General features: G+C 36.8%; 1 protein-coding gene across 1 annotated transcript; it reads left to right on the plus strand.

Moving 5' to 3' along the window:
- The first annotated feature begins 6669 nt into the window (after positions 1 to 6669).
- On the plus strand, positions 6670 to 12388 carry LOC111884814 (serine carboxypeptidase-like 34). The gene is made up of 9 exons (XM_023881115.3): positions 6670 to 7003; positions 10044 to 10151; positions 10251 to 10346; positions 10431 to 10523; positions 10668 to 10756; positions 10839 to 11129; positions 11624 to 11760; positions 11862 to 12060; positions 12200 to 12388. Exons 1-9 carry the CDS (start codon positions 6724 to 6726, stop codon positions 12347 to 12349), a joined length of 1443 nt encoding a protein of 480 aa, XP_023736883.1. The 5' UTR covers positions 6670 to 6723; the 3' UTR covers positions 12350 to 12388.
- Positions 12389 to 16785: the final 4397 nt, after the last annotated feature.

The following is a 16785-nucleotide window of genomic DNA, read 5'->3' on the forward strand; positions in this document are numbered from 1 at the left end:
ACCACTACAACCCTGTTGTAGACTCTGTCTCGCTCTAGCAGCCGAACAAAACGCTGAATCGGGACGGGTACCCTCGTCGTACACCGTAAGAACTCCCCCACTTGGGTCTCGTGTAGTCACCAGCTGCCGCTCGCAATCGATAACGGCTCCAAATCTGCTCAACCAATCCATGCCTACGATGACACAGACGTCCCCCATCGCAATCGGGACCAAATCAATAGGAAATTCTACACCGAAGATCTCGAGTACACATCCTCGAATCACCTCTGTGGCATACACTGCTCTCTCGTCGGCAATGGAGACTCTCAGAGGTCGACTCAACGACTCTCGACTAATACTGATGTGCTGACTAAAAGCCAACGATATAAAATATCGACTCGCACCCGAGTCAAATAACACCAAAGCAGGTACATAACTCACAAGAAAAGTACCTACGGATATCATAATATAAGCACAAAATCTCAAACATTAAAACAAATACATGAAAGAATACATACCAGCCACGACATCGGGCGCTGCGCGGACCTCCTCCGCAGTCAACTGGAAGGCTCTCCCCCGAGCCTTCGGCGTCTCAGTCTTCATCGGCCGACTGCCAGAAGCTCTAATAGCAGCAGGGGCAGACCCCTGAGAAGCTCCCTGTGCTGACCCTCGCAGCAACGGACACTCGGCCTTCCGGTGTCCGGTCTGGTTGCAGTGGAAACACATTGCAAACCCTTTGGGGCAGTCCTTGGCCATATGCCCCTCCTTGCCACACTTGTAGCAAGATCCAGCTCTACAAACTCCATCATGACCCTTGCCGCACTTTCCACAAGTGCGGCCCTTCTGGCTCCCTGCTCTGGGATCAGCGGGCTTGGCCCGCTTGGCTGCCGGTTGGGACTGTGCCGGTCGCCGATCCCTCCCCTAAGACTCCACCTCCTCCCTATCCTGAGTCTCTAGCTCGATCTCCCTCTTCCGGGCATTTGCCTGAAGCTCGGCAAATGTCCGGTACGAGGAGTTCGCCACGAACTCCCGAATATCTCTCCTCAAAATACTCAAATATCGGCTCATACGTGCCTGCTCAGAAGACACGTGCTCAGGGCAGAACATCGCCCTCTCGTGAAACATCCTGGTGATAACCGTAACAGACTTCGTACCCTGCTTGAGGGTCAAAAACTCCTATGCAAACCGATCCCGTTCCACCGGGGGAACGTACTCATCACGAAACATGGCGGTGAACCTCTCCCAGGTCACCGCAGCAAGCTCTGCTGGAGAATAGTGTGCTGTCGTGAACTTCCACCAGTCCTTCGCCCCCAGGCGAAGCTGGTTCAGCGCAAACCGAACCCTCAAGTGCTCCGCGATCGAGCATGTATAGAAACACCCCTCAATGTCAGATACCCATCTCATCGCTGCAATCGGATCCTGCGTCCCATCAAACTCTGGTGGCTTCGTGTTGCTGAACTCCCTGAACAACAACGAGTCACCCCCTGCGGCCGAGCAGCAGCGACGGCTGTGGTGGCCGCTGCAACAGCAGCCTCAGAAAGAGCGGCATAACGCTCGTCAAAAGTCTCAATCAGCGTGGTCTTGATAGACCCGAACATCTCTGGTATCTCTGCCTTGATGGCCGCAGCCACCTCCTCATGGATGATCCGGCGGATCTCCTCATCACTAGTCTCGCTGCTCTCTGGTGCATGACGTGTCCTCACCATGATCTACCTCTGAAATACAACATACGATATATTAGAAACTCACTCGAGCATACTCGCACTCGATAACTCATCCCTCCTTGATCCCTGACATCTCGAAGATTCTTACTTGAACTGTACACCGTCTCGTGTTTTCAGTAGTACAGGCCCAATACTACCGTCTACACCGCGTCGGTATACACCCCAAGTCCTCCTCCTAGGATCCCAAGTCCTAAGTACTCTATTATGCACAATCCATTCTCTAACAGATCTCTAATAAGCTCCTCACTGCTACCTACTCACTCTCAAGCATCTCATAGCAGCTCACCTCCCTCTAGGCTAAGGCATCACAAATCAGGCCACTCTAGTCCTAATAGGAATACCTAGCTCACTCTAGCACGAGAATACATCATATCAATCTCATAAACATATAACATAAGGGTATTTTGGGAAATCACCGTTCGGGCGCTGACTGATCGTACACACGACTCTGCTCTGTGTTATCCAAAATTCTTTTACTCTTTTTAGAAAACTTGGTTCTCTTTTGAAAATATTTCTCAAATCCTCAGTTTGAGTTCAAATACGCCCGAAGGTGTACTCGAATCCCTCAAACCAAGGCTCTGATACCAACTTGTAACACCGTAAATTTCAAAACAATTTTTCGCATTTTATAAAAAACATAATTCATTCATTACTCATAAAACATCATTGTTTAAACTCAATTCATAACATATATCAATCCCAAGATCTCATAACATAAAAATCCCGTGTGTGTACTGATCAGGCCGGCGCCTTCCCGCGATCCTCGCTAGTACGTGAAACACATAACACATAACACTGTAAGCACGAAGCTTAGTGAGTTCCCCAAAATACCATATATAACACATATCAGCCACTCGAGGCTATAACTCTGTGGGTACGTGCACCCAAACTCTGCGAACCCTCAGGTTCTATCTCTGTGAACCTTCCGGTTCTAACTCTGTAACATGCACAACATAAATCACATAGAATAATGCAGTGCAACACATAACACATATATAACATACAACACTGTATCACATAACTATGATTGCCTACTCAAGGTAAAGTATAGTGAGAAGACTCACCTCGGACTCTCGTAAATCTCTGACTCAATAGAAGTGTTGCCTAGCCTCCGCCTATTCACACAAAGTAAATATCCTCATAAATATAACACTCAAGGCTAGACTCGACCCTCTATTGTCACCCTCAGAAGGGTAAAAGACTATTTTACCCCCCCCCCCCTTCTTGACTCAAGGACTCCGTTGTTGACCAAACCCTAAAAGTCAACGGTCAAACTTTGACCCAACTCGCCGAGTGCACTCTGGTGACTCGACGAGTATACACATGACTCCTAACTCTTTGTCCCGCTTGGCACGTCGAGTCCCTCCCTAAAGTCGACGAGTCTCATCAGACATGAATCGCGGGGCCACCCCGACTCAACTCGGCGAGTACAGTCTTGAACTTCAGTCCTCTAATCCCCTTCTGACTCACTGAGTCATCCCCCAACTCGGCAGTTCACTCACTGAATGATTAATAGGCAACCTTCATACTACTCGCCGAGTCTGTTCTTGGGACTCGGCGAGTTCATGCCATGCACACTCTCAAAACAACCTCTGAGGTTAGATCCGTCCCATACAATCATAGATCCGGCCTCCCCAAGCATGATAATCACGTAAAGCTAACATCTGGTGCTCATGCAAAGGCTTAGAGGCCTTATTTGAAGATGTGACCACTAAAATGACATCCAAAGCTCATAACCCCCATTAACACTCATAAAGCTCAAGGGAAAAGGGTCTCTGGACCTCTTTGGGTCCAGATCTATAGCACCAACACGAGAAGGGACCAATTACTCAATAACCTTCCTCTAAAAGGGGCTAAAAAGCCCTAACTCTAAGAATTACACCATAAACTAAAGAAGGGTCGAATGAATACCTCAAAATGAAGTCTCTGAGCCCTGGAATCACTGGATTAGCACCCTCTTCAGCCTTCTCTTGCCTTAGTCCTCTTCTATTTGCAAAAACACCAACAAGTGATCAAGAAATGGCTCTTTTCCTCTCACAATCGCTCTAGCTCACTTATGGTTTCTCTCTGGGGTCTGGTAGCCGCAAATGACGGCCATAAGGCCCCTTAAATAGGCCCCAAACCCAAGGAATTAGGGTTTCATTAAACGACGTGGACTCGCCGAGTCCACGGGGCGACTCGTCGAGTCCAGCCGTCCACCCGGATAATGATTCGCGTCTCTACTCGGCGAGTCTACATACCAACTTGCCGAGTTCTTCCACAAAACTTGAAATAAAATGAATAAATATAATACCTGATTTTTTTTTTTGGAAAGGAAACTTCCCTAACGAGGGTTTCCGGGCCAGCTTTCGCGTACCGACTAATCCCCCGCTGCAAACATGAGGCTTTGCATCATGCCCTGGAGTCACTGCAGGCGAACCTCCATGGACACAAGGGCTGAATGGTGCCAGGATTTGAACATGGGTCAATAGGTTATCCACCATATCTTCCACATGCCTTACCAAGTCACTCCAACTGTTTGATGAAATGCATAAACTAAATTACCACGTTATATTCATATATGAATATGTTTTCTCAGTATATGATTATTAAAACAAAAAAACAAATATGCAAGTCTGTATGTTATTCATATGTGAATAACATATAAAAATTATATATATTTGTGAAAATACCTTGTAATATTCATATGTGAATATACTGTGTAATATTCATAAGTAAATATATATATCATCTAATATTCACAAATGAATATACTATGTAATATTCACATGTGATATACCATGTAATACTATGTAATATTCAGATACGAAAATATTATCTAATATTCATAAGTGAATATACCATATAATATTCACAAGTGAATATACTATGTAATATTCATAAGTGAATGCATCGTCTATTATTTAAATATGAATATACTATGTTTATTATATGCTATATTCATATATGAATGATACTTAAATTGTAAAAAAATAATAATAATCATAGTTTTTATTCATAACCGAATAACGAATGTACTGTAGTAAAAACCTGATTCATTTTTATTCACTTATGAATAACGATAGCTGAAATATATAAAAAAAATAAATTTTTTATTTTATCTTAATACTATATCAATATGGATGTCTATTTGTAGAGAATTAAAAAAATCATGAATTTTGGTATATTTAAAATCATTTTTCGATAAAACTAGCGTCTTAAAAATTAAAAAAAAAAAACGAAAAAACTATGTTTTTTTATATATTAAGGTAATGATTAGCATAGTTTAAGGAAACATGTTTTGTTGGAAAACACATGTCTATTCCTTTTCCATTTCTGCTGGTACGACGGAGGCTTTTGCGTCAAAAATAAATGAGTGGCTGAGAATGATTCCCCTATTCTCAACCTTTTTTTTCTCAATTGAACCCTTCTATATATATATATATATATATATATATATATATATATATATATATATATATATATATATATATATATATATATATATATATATATATATATATATATAGGGGTGTCAATTTATGACACGACACGACAAAAATACACGATACGAAACAAAATCGGGACGATCAAAATTCGAATTCGTTTTCGTGTCGTGTTCGTGTCAAGTATAAAAAACACGATGTCGTGTCATGTCATGTTCGTGTTTACAAATCCACACGAAATTGACACGATTGAGCATGTGTTTGTCGTTTTTACACGTGAAAAGCTAACAATTATTTATGCAAAATGTTTCTTATTTGATATATATAATATATATCAAATAAGAAACATTTTGCATAAATAATTGTTAGCTTTTCACGTGTAAAAATTACATAATAAACAAGCTTTCGAAAAACTAATTAATTTTGTATTATGGTTTTTTTTTTTTTTTTTTTTTTTCAAATAAAAGCTAAACAATCTTTGAATTCCTAATGAAGTTTTTCATTTATTTCGAGTTTTTTTCTTTTTTCTATTTTGTTTAAAACCTAAAAATTCTGAAAAGATCTGCGCAAAGCAGACATCTCCAATAAAAAAAATGGTCAAATGAAACAAAAAAGACAATATAGATGTATGGTTTTATAACTTATGGAACATATGTTTTTAAACCATTTAATGTAATTTATTTATTAGGGAGGAGAGAGTCATTCTCTCTCAACCCACTGAACCTATTGTCACATCAATTTTTCTCTTTCATATTTTTTTCATTTTTCCAACCCACAACACACGGAAATCCTATCTTTCTGAACCTACTCAACCCATTCAATTAAAAAAAATACTAAACAACTAAGGTATAAGTTTTTAAACACATGGTACAAGAGAAAATTAAGAGAGAGAAAGTAGAGAGAGAGAGAGAGAATGAAGTGAATTAGTGAAACTAATTAAACAACCCGCTGAAGATGAAGTGGTACCGTGGGTAACTCTATTGCTAATTAAGACTTTACCTTGATTATTTTGTATATATATATTTTAATTGAATGGGTTGAGAAAGATAGGATTTTCGTGTGTTCTGGGTTGAAAAAGATTAAGAAAAATAAAAGAGAAAAACTGATGTGGAAGTGAGTTCGATGGGTTGGGAGGAAATGACCCCCCCCCTCCCCACCCACACACACACACACACACACACACACACACACACACACACACACACACACACACACACACACACACACACACACACACACACACACACACATTTTTAGTCAAATGTTACATAAGACGGTAAAAATTTACATAAAATAGTTTAAAAATGATATATCAATAGATAAACAGTAAAAAGTTAAGTTATATAATTATAAACTACTAAAATAATATATTTATATCATATATTGATTTTTACAAGTAACCTTTTCAAACTAAAGAAATGAAATTCAAGTTGCTTACTTAGTCCCAATTAAATAGATATTTCCAAAGTTGATGCCCATGAAAAAGAAACTTGCTACCTATACATTTATGGTCAAAACCTCTCTCTCTATATATATATATTCATACTATCTGTCCATCAATCATTTCAAAACCCACACACACATACACACATAGTATGAACTCCCCATGGACTTCCAGTTTCATCCTCATACTTTCTATATCCATTTTCCGGTGGGGTGTGGCTGTTTCCGATCAGCAGAAGCCAACTGGTCGAGCATTTGCCAAGCAAGAAGCTGACCGAGTGTTCCGTCTTCCAGGGCAGCCTCCGGTCAGCTTCAAGCAGTATGCTGGATATGTTACAGTCAATGAAAGCCATGGAAGAGCACTGTTTTATTGGTTCTTTGAAGCTGAAGAAAGCCCTGAGAAGAAGCCTCTCCTTTTATGGCTTAATGGAGGTAACATTTAATGCACTTTCTTCTACCTTTTTTATGTCGTGGAAAACATAGAAAGATATCACTGAATTTTCGTACTTCTTTAGGAGATTTAAGGATAATAATTTCATGACAATAGGGCCAAAACTTGCAAAATCATTTGATTCTACATTATGCTTCGTGTCATATTCTTATTGGTTTGAATTACCAAATAGATGTATCTTGTTTTTGGCTTATTGCATACAATATTACACTTCATATGGGGACCAATTGTTTTGATAAATTGAAGAACAATTAGTTTCCAGGAAACTGCATTTTAATCTTATGATCGTGTATGCTTATTGTTAAATTGTTAGAATTACTTAAAATACTATTTTTTTTTTTAATTATAGCTAGTTGTTGTCAATCCCAATACACATTCCATACCACGAATACCTTGGAATTATCATAGGACGAAATATAATATAATTATAATAAAAAACTATGTATTTTTTAATATAAAAATAAAAGACAACGTCATTGTGATTGAATCGAAATTTAAGAAGGAAGTAAACGTATAGATTATCCATATTTGCATCATATGCCAAAGATGGTAACATCATGTCTGTCATGCATGACGTAACGTTATTTAGCATTTGATAAGTTTTAAACAAATAATATTATTATTAATACGATAAAAATATTATACATTAGGATATATATTGATGGGTGGATTATTTTGTAACCATTGTACTTGTTAGATTGTATCAAGGCAACTTTAGAAAATGTATTATGTGATGCTTATAAAATTAATTTACCAGATCATAAGTATAAACTTAATTAAGATTAAATTTGATATTTTCAATTCTTTCAACAAGAATAATGATTTATTTTAAATAAATATTAATCCGACGCAACACGACACATTCACTCAATGACTTAGAACATGGGAAGTGGGAGAAGAAGCTGGTGGAGTTATGGTCCTAAACTTGGACACAAATAAACGTGGTGGAAGCCAATTTTCATTTGTTTTTTATTTGTCTTTTCTATTACAACATGAAAAGAAAAAAAAAAAAAAAAAAAAAAAAACAGATGTTGACACCTAAGAAACGGATTTAAAGTAAGAAATGCCATAATATTTTAGTTTTATTTTCTAGTTATAACATGATAGCGTCAATTCTTTTCTTTTTAAGACCTATACTCAAAGGTTTAAATTATAGTATTCTTAAAACTTTATCTATATATCCCATATAAAGATTGATTTTTTATTTGGACAATATTAATATAATTTGGTAAAAATTTCAAAATATAATACTATAATAAAAACAAATAAAAATATGAAATTATAATTAGGAGTTCAAGAGAAGTACGTTGTCATTTGACCTTATATAGTATAAGTTGGTTCGTGGAAGGTGAAAAGTAAAACACTTATCCAAATGCTCAATGGATGAGTGGTTGATACTTGATAGGGTTTATTAAATGATATACTTTTCCTACCTATGACGCTTTCGATATCCGGAAAGGTTATATCATATGTACGTATTGCAACCTTACAAGTCACAAAGTATATTATTACTAATAATCAATTTTATGATTACTATATATATAAATTGTAATATAATGTGTTGCAAGAATCTCCTGCATATCTATGCTTGCATACTCCTCAACATTTGGAATGTATATTTTTTAGTTACTAATAGAAAACATGTATCGGCGTTCATTTGACGGATAAAAATTATGTTATTGAAGGAGAAGATAAGTAGCACTTTAATAGACATTGCACACACGAAGTCCTTTAAATGTCAAATAGAAAAGAGACGTTATGTGTCTAATGATTATCACTTCACATAATGTCTAAAAGTTAAATTTTCTACAAAATGTGTTTAGACCCATGCGATTTTCAATCATTGCTCAAATATATAATCGATATCGGTATTCACACATGTACATTTACTATGTAACTTGTCCCCACATACTTGTCTTGGCAGCAAAGATGTGAGATTTCATAGTTGTGTTCTTAAGTTTAAGTGCTTGAAATATGGGCATTAAGTCTTTTTGGAATTGGACGTTGTGATTTACCTGTCTAATGTTGGTCTGTTGGAAGGGATGCCAAAACGTAAAGTTTTGATGACAATTTCGAAAGTAAAATTGGAATTGCATCCGGTCATCTATTAACACTTTTGTTGGATTCAAATGAAGAAAAAAAGTTATCTCGTGACTGTAAAATCACACCACTAAATATTCATCATTGACAAAGATGTCAAAAGCATTTGGTCCCCTTTTATCTTATTGTGACCACTTCACTTTATTCCATATGGGTTATAAGCAAAAAAGACCAAAGACAATATCGTCAATGCTCGAGATAGCCTTTACTAGGTTCTCTTTTATCATAAGTAGAGTTGTGTTTTCTTTCAATATATATGCCATTGCATGTGCTATGTATAGTAACACTAACACATACATGTATCCATTTGAGCGTTTTCTACAAAGCTAAATCAGATTAAAGATGGAAAAGAATTGGTTTTATTTCAAACCGATTATATCTGAAAATGTTTTTTTATTGAATTTTATAGTAAAATATCGTTTATAGTTAAAAGTTCTGACAACGTTTTGTTTTATGACAGCTTTTAAAAAGGGCAATTCGGCCTAGTAAATAAGTAGTCAGCTTTTAGGCCCACAAAGTATCTGACAAAAGCCCACATTGTATCGATGTGGGCTCTGGCCTCTTATAATCTTGCCTTTTTGTCCGTATTTGCTTTATACCGAAACTTTTGATGCTAAATAATTCTTAAAATTATAACTTATGTTTGAGGTTTTTGTTTGATGTTAATAGTCTTATGAGAAAAATATATAATTATTTTTATTATTTATGATACCGTGCGATCGAATTGAGATGAATTAACAATACTAGAGAAATATATCTAGTTTCGAGTTATGAATATAAAATTATAGTTCATAGTATTATAACATTAAAATTGGATTTCATGTTTTCATGACTAGCGTATCAAATGTTCGATTAAAAGTGATTGACGCAACTATTTTTTAATTTTGGTTATTTAAACTTATTTTTGAAATCTTAATACAGGTCCAGGTTGTTCTTCAATTGGATTTGGGGGTTTGGAGGAGTTAGGCCCATTTGTAGTTAAAAAGAGCAAATCAGGGCTCCTTTTGAACGATTACGCATGGAATAAAGGTAAAAATTAACTAAAATCGTTGTTATCTATCAACAAAACTGACATAAATAAACTCCGAATAATGTTTTTATTTTATTTTTTTGTCATCATATTCGTAGCTGCCAACTTGTTATTTCTGGAGTCCCCTGTTGGTGTTGGATTCTCGTACACCAATACTAGCAATGATATTAAGGAACTTGGCGACAAAATCACAGGTATATTTTATACATACAAACACACACACTGACACACAAAAAAAAAATTATATTTATTCACCTTGTAATAATTGTCATCAACAGCCCAGGATTCGTACACATTTCTGATCAAATGGTTTAGAAGGTTTCCACAGTACAAATCCCATGACTTCTACATAGCTGGTGAAAGTTATGCAGGTATTATATTCGCATAAAACAACTTTTTGCTATACATAATAATGACATTTTTTTTTTTGCATAATTTACAACATTTCTAAAACATAAATTGTTGTCTACTTACTAGGCGGGGTTTTATTTGATATACTTTTTTACTGTTTATAGGGCACTACGTTCCACAACTAGCTGAGCTTATTTTTGATACAAACAAGATTATTGCCGACCATGATCGCATAAATTTCATAGGATTTATGGTGAGGATTGTTGCATATATAAATATATGATACACTTTTTTGTTGTGATACAATGTTTGTGACATGTACACAAAATATGCAGATTGGGAATGCGTTGTTGGATGATGGAACTGATCAAACGGGTATGATTAGTTATGCATGGGATCATGCTGTTATATCGGATCGTGTATATAATGATATCAAGACTAATTGCAACTTTAGCAGCCCTAATTCAACTGAAAGTTGTGATACATCGTTGGATGAATACTTTGAAGTTTATAAGCTTATCGATATGTATAGCTTGTATGCACCTACGTGTGTTGATACCACCCCCAATTCCACTCAACGCGTGTTTATGCATGGCAATGTCTCTCCTCAAACTTTATCGAAACATGTGAGTATTTTTAAAAACATTACATACTTTTGTAAATTATTCACTTAGACGTTATTTTTAAAACACGTAGTTTGGTTATTTATTTTCATTGATGTTTTAAGAAACTTGAAAAAGAATGACCTATTTGGGAAAATGGTTTGCATAAATAAATGTGAAGCAAATGTATAAAAAGCTTAAGATTTGAGATGGAAACTCCTGATTTTTTTTTTCTTTTAAATTATTATTTTTGTATTAAGTTAAAATGAAAAAAAAAACACTCATATAATTAAGCATCCTAGAGTCTTGTCTTGTTAAGTTTTTTTCTAAAACCTTTGTGTTTATTTGACTTGATTAAATTATTATGCACGTTGCACACATACATACATACATACATACACATTCCTTAAAGTTTAATAGAAACAACATCCATGGACTCAAAATGCCTCCAACTATTATGAATAGTTAATTATTCGGTGCTTATTCATTGAGCTAGCTCTATTATATATGGTTAACAGAAAGGGTGGCACAAGAAACCAACAGGGTACGACCCTTGTCAGTCAGAATATACTGATTCATATATGAACAAACCAGCTGTTCAAGCCGCACTACATGCTAATACCACAAAAATCCCCTACCCGTGGTCGCATTGTAGGTAATTTTCACAGTATGATCCATTTCACTCTTTTTATTTACTTTTTAATTTTTTTTATTCTTTTGGTTATAACGGGCTATATATATATGTGCTTTAAACAGCAATGCTATTACATTTTGGCATGATGCTCCTGCATCCATGCTTCCGACCATCAAAAAACTTGTGAATGGGGGTCTTCGTGTTTGGGTTTACAGTGGAGACCAAGATGGAAGAATTCCGGTGACATCTACAAGACTCTCTTTGAGAAAACTTGGCTTGAAAACAATTCAAGAATGGTCTCCATGGTATACTAATAATCAGGTAACTAAAATCATGGTTTAATTCAGGGTCTAAATAAGAACCCTAGTTACCAAATATCAAATCATATTTTCGATAAGTATATATTAATGTTTTATTATAATTTATAAACTACTAACATATACATGAAATGCAATTGAAGGTTGGTGGATGGACGATTGCATATGATGGATTGATGTTTGTAACGATTAGAGGAGCAGGACATCAAGTACCTACTTTTAAACCCAAGGAATCCCTTCAACTCATTAACCACTTTTTATCCAATCAAAATTTGTCAAGTGTACCTTTTTAAAGTTTATGGGAGCAATGATTATGATTATTGTGAGATCAATTTACTGATAAACCCACAAAATGCTTGTGGGTTATCCATTTACCATTCTTTTTTTCCGTTATCCTCACAAATTTCTTTTAATATTTACATTAAACCAGTGTAAAAAGAAAGAGAGAATAACAAATTAAAATTAGTTATTATTAAGTATGGAATTGATCTCTTGATACCGCTTTTTATTATTAATATATAATATAATTAATTTAACATTAAGTATGTTTAAAATTTTATATAATAATAAAAAAAAATTAAAAAAAAAAAAAAAAAAAAACTGAAACTATTTGCACACAGTAGACGAATTCCACTCCATTTGACTAGTTTTCTATAAAATCATCTTTAATATTTTACTTGACTATTCATCAAAATTACATCTTGGATCAATTCATTTTCATATAAAAGTGTTGAAACAAAGATTTTTACTAAAATTTAAGTCTAAGTCTTGTTTGATATTTAAATGTTTTATAGTATTCATCATAAAAGAATAATCATACTCATTCCGGAAACGTTTTGATTAAATTGTATATAAGTGAATGGTAAGTTGAATCATTTCGACAATCCATGTCCAATCCATCCAAGTGCCCGATCACACATTGATAAATTACAGATCATTTACAATATTTTAGACGTGTCTACATTTGAAATGTTTAATTCTTTTTATTTAATTTTGCAAATTAACTATTAGAATTTAACCATATAGACTATAACACTTGTAAAGAAAGGTTTTATCCAATATCCACTAGGCCAAATGTGTGTCAAATTATAATACTTTACCTAAAAAGAAAGCAAGTCAAATGTGTGAAAAGATCAAACTAGTTGGAAGTTGACCAACATGTGTTATGATACATGCAATCTTTTATATTGTTTACTAATAGATACAAAATGTTATAACAAAATGTTTTTATTTTTTGTATTTTATTATAATAAATTAATTATTTATTAAATTTGAGAAGGTAGAAATAAACGAAGCATATTTATGGGCAAAATCAACCGGGTGTACCCGGTTTGACCTCATGCTAAACTCTTAACGTGCTTTTATTATATTTTGGTTTTCCCTTAGTCCCTCTTCTTTTGCCACTTTTAGGTAGGGGTGTCCATGGATGGTCAACCGAACCAATAATATATTTTGGAAGGTTAACCAAGACACTACAAGAAATGTTAGCAATAGCGGCGACACCTTTAGCGACGACGTTTAGTAACAGCGGCGACATGTAATTGATGCGTTACATGTTGCCACTAAAGATGTCGCCGCTATTGCTAACATCGTGGCGATCCGCGTGAAATAATCCTTGTTCGTTCGATCATTATTCAATCCTATGGTTGTAAACTCCTAAAACATGTGCTTTCTTTTCCCTCGAGGGGTGTCGTCGCTAAAACCCCTATGTCGCCGCTAAAACCTTCCTGTCGCTGCTATTGAGTTGCGTCAGATAACCCCCTAGTCGACCCTTCTTTCCTTCTATCGTTGTATCTCTCAGAACTCCGACTACACCTTCACCATCTGCACCCATTAGGATTCCGACCACCGAGAGCCACTTTACCGGCGACCGACCTTGTTTCCCGGCGACCCACCCTCATTACCGCCGGTCATCCAGTTTATTGAGGGTAATTCTGACCACAGCAACATTTCAGTGAAATTGAACAATCTAAGGTCGAATTTCTTTCCTTAATTTCTGTTCTTCTTGTGTTTTGATGTTAGTTTTACCATTCAAACCTGATTGTATCATTGATTTCTATGTTTTCTAAGATTTTTTTGGTTAGTGATTTTTAGTGTCGACCAAGCCTCTTGTTTGGCTGTAAATTGATGATTTTTGAGTGATTATGTATGTAACACCCCAAAGTTTGGAAAGTCAAGAAAAGAAAGAAGACCTCAATTTTTTAGGGGAGACTCGGCGAGTCCTAGGAGGGACTCGGCGAGTCCGAGCGGGATCCGGGTCGAGGTGTAAGCGACCAACTCGGCGAGTCGGCCAAGGAGACTCGACGAGTTGGGTCTGAACGAGGAAAACCCTAAATCCGGGACTTGGAGCCTATTTAAGCGTCTCATTCTCTTTCCTAGGGTTCCTTTACTGCCTCTCTACCCCAGAACACCAAACCCTAGCCGCCATATCCGTTTTTGAGCTAGATCTTGCCTTGAAGAGTGCACTAAAGCTTAGAGGAGGAAGAAAGACCTTGGAGGTGCAAGAAGGGACTGTAGATCTGGGATTGAGGAGTCATTTCAGACCAAATGGAGGTAATAAGCTGTTGCTTGGACTCCCTTTGTACCTAGATCTATTCTTATGTGTGAGTTTGGACATTTTTGGCATGATAGGTAACCATTTCGAGTTAGAGGTCCAGATCTGAGGTTGCTACCTCAGATCCATGCTTGTTTTGGTCTAGAATTCCCTAAAGTAGCAGCCCTTGGTATGTTGAAGAAGTATGTTTGCCATAAACCCTAGTTGAATGTGTTTTGAGTCTAGATCTCTTAATCTACACGTAAAGTTTGCCACTTTACATGGGGGATAGGCCCTAGAAGTATGGATCTATGAGTTGGAAGCTCTGTTTGGCTCGAAAAGCCACTGCATGGATTGAGGACTGGATAGACTCGGCGAGTAGCTTGAAGATGAGGAGGAACTCGACGAGTAGGATGAGCAGCTCGTCGAGTCGGATGAAGTTAGGCATGGACTCGGCGAGTTGGAAGAGCAACTCGACGAGTTGGTTGAAGATTGTCTAGGACTCGGCGAGTCTGTTCTTGGACTCGGCGAGTCAGGTCGCGAAACCTCAAACCCTTCGAGTTGAGACTCGAATCAGTGAGTCGGGTGGTGACTCAGCGAGTTGGACAGGACAGGACTTGGAACTAGTTGGACTCGGCGAGTCATAGAATGACTCGGCGGGTCGAGTCGCGAATAGAAAGACCCTGAGCTTATGAACTCGGCGAGTAGGGTTGACCTGGAAGGTTGACTTTAACCAGGATTTTGACTTTGGCCAGAGTTGACTTAGTTGGTTGTCAGACTAAGTGTTATATGTATATTGATAGCTCGGAGAGCTAGAGGAGCAGCAGTTCAGGGGATTGTCGAGTAGCAGCCAGAGGTTTATCAGCAGAGCTCAGCAGTTCAGGTGAGTTTCCCTTCAGTAGGAACGGGTCTAAGGCCACAATGCCGGCCCGTTTAGCTAGTAGTAGTATCCGGATTTTGATCCGTTGCAGTAGTTAGCATGTTTGATGCCTTCGTGGCTCAGACAGGATTTATGTGTTTATGCTAGTAGATATGTTTATGATATGTTCAGTCAGCTTCGAACTTCGGTCTGATGTAGGGGACAGAGGTCTCAACTTTGGACTTCGGTCCGATGTAGTAGTTAGTATGTTTAATGCCTTCGTGGCTCAGACAGGATTTATGTGTTTATGCTAGTTGATATGTTTATGCTATGTTCAGTCAGCTTCGGACTTCGGTCCGATGTAGGGGACAAGGTCCCAGTCAGCTTCGGACTTCGGTTCGATGTAGGGGACAAGGTCCCAGTCAGCTTCGGACTTCGGTTCGATGTCAGCTTCGGACTTCGACTCGATGTAGGGGACAAGGTCCTAGTCAGCTTCGGACTTCGGTCCGATGTAGGGGGCAAGGCCCCAGTTAGTCCGGACTTCGGTCCGATGCAGTGGGCAAGGCCCAGTATGTGCTTTATATATTATTGTGTGGTATGTGGTAGATTGGGGGAGCTCACTAAGCTTCGTGCTTACGGTTTTCAGTTTTGGTTTCAGGTACTCGGTTTTCAAAAGAGGAGCTCGGGAAGATTGCAGAGCACACACCATAGTCAGTCAGTCAGCCTGGGAATGTTTGACTCTGATAATGATATTATGTTTTGAATTTAATACTCAAAAGTTATGTTTGACTTATGATACGTTGTTTATAAATCTATTTTTAGTAATGTTTTAAAAGAAATTTTTAGTCGTGATTTTTGGGTCGTTACAATGTATGTTTTATCATATTTTATGCAGCCTATTGTATAATTGATTTGTGTTTATGCTCATTGTGGTGTATTGACATGAAAATGGATTTCACATGGTTTGTGTGATTTTGTATTTAGGTGTATATTTTTCTATGAAATTGGTATTGGATGTCTAAAATGGTAGGATTGTATGAAATTAGATGTATTGCTTAATTATTTGAAATTGGAATTTGAATTGGATGTATTGTATGAAATTGGATGTATTGTTTAATTGTATGAAATTGGAATATGAAAGTTGTATTGTATATCTAAAATGAAATGAAAAAATGGAATTGAATCTATTGTATATATGTATGATTATGTGATATTTAGGTTTAATAGTTTGGTATATATAAGATGAAGTGATAAAGTTCTTAATTGATAAGTTATAGTTTTTGTAGTAATTTTAATTTGTGCATGGAAATGTGTTTAGATGAATTTGTATTTAGAAG

This window comes from Lactuca sativa, chromosome 8 (genome assembly GCF_002870075.4).
Source record: "Lactuca sativa cultivar Salinas chromosome 8, Lsat_Salinas_v11, whole genome shotgun sequence".
NCBI lineage: Eukaryota > Viridiplantae > Streptophyta > Magnoliopsida > Asterales > Asteraceae > Lactuca > Lactuca sativa.

Coding starts and splice junctions, on each gene's coding strand:
- LOC111884814 (XM_023881115.3), top strand. CDS start 6,724: ATGAACTCCCCATGGACTTCCAGTTTCATCCTCATACTTTCTATATCC. Junction 10,524..10,667: donor AGCTGGTGAAAGTTATGCAG/GTATTATATTCG, acceptor TACTGTTTATAG/GGCACTACGTTCCACAACTA. Junction 11,761..11,861: donor TACCCGTGGTCGCATTGTAG/GTAATTTTCACA, acceptor TGCTTTAAACAG/CAATGCTATTACATTTTGGC.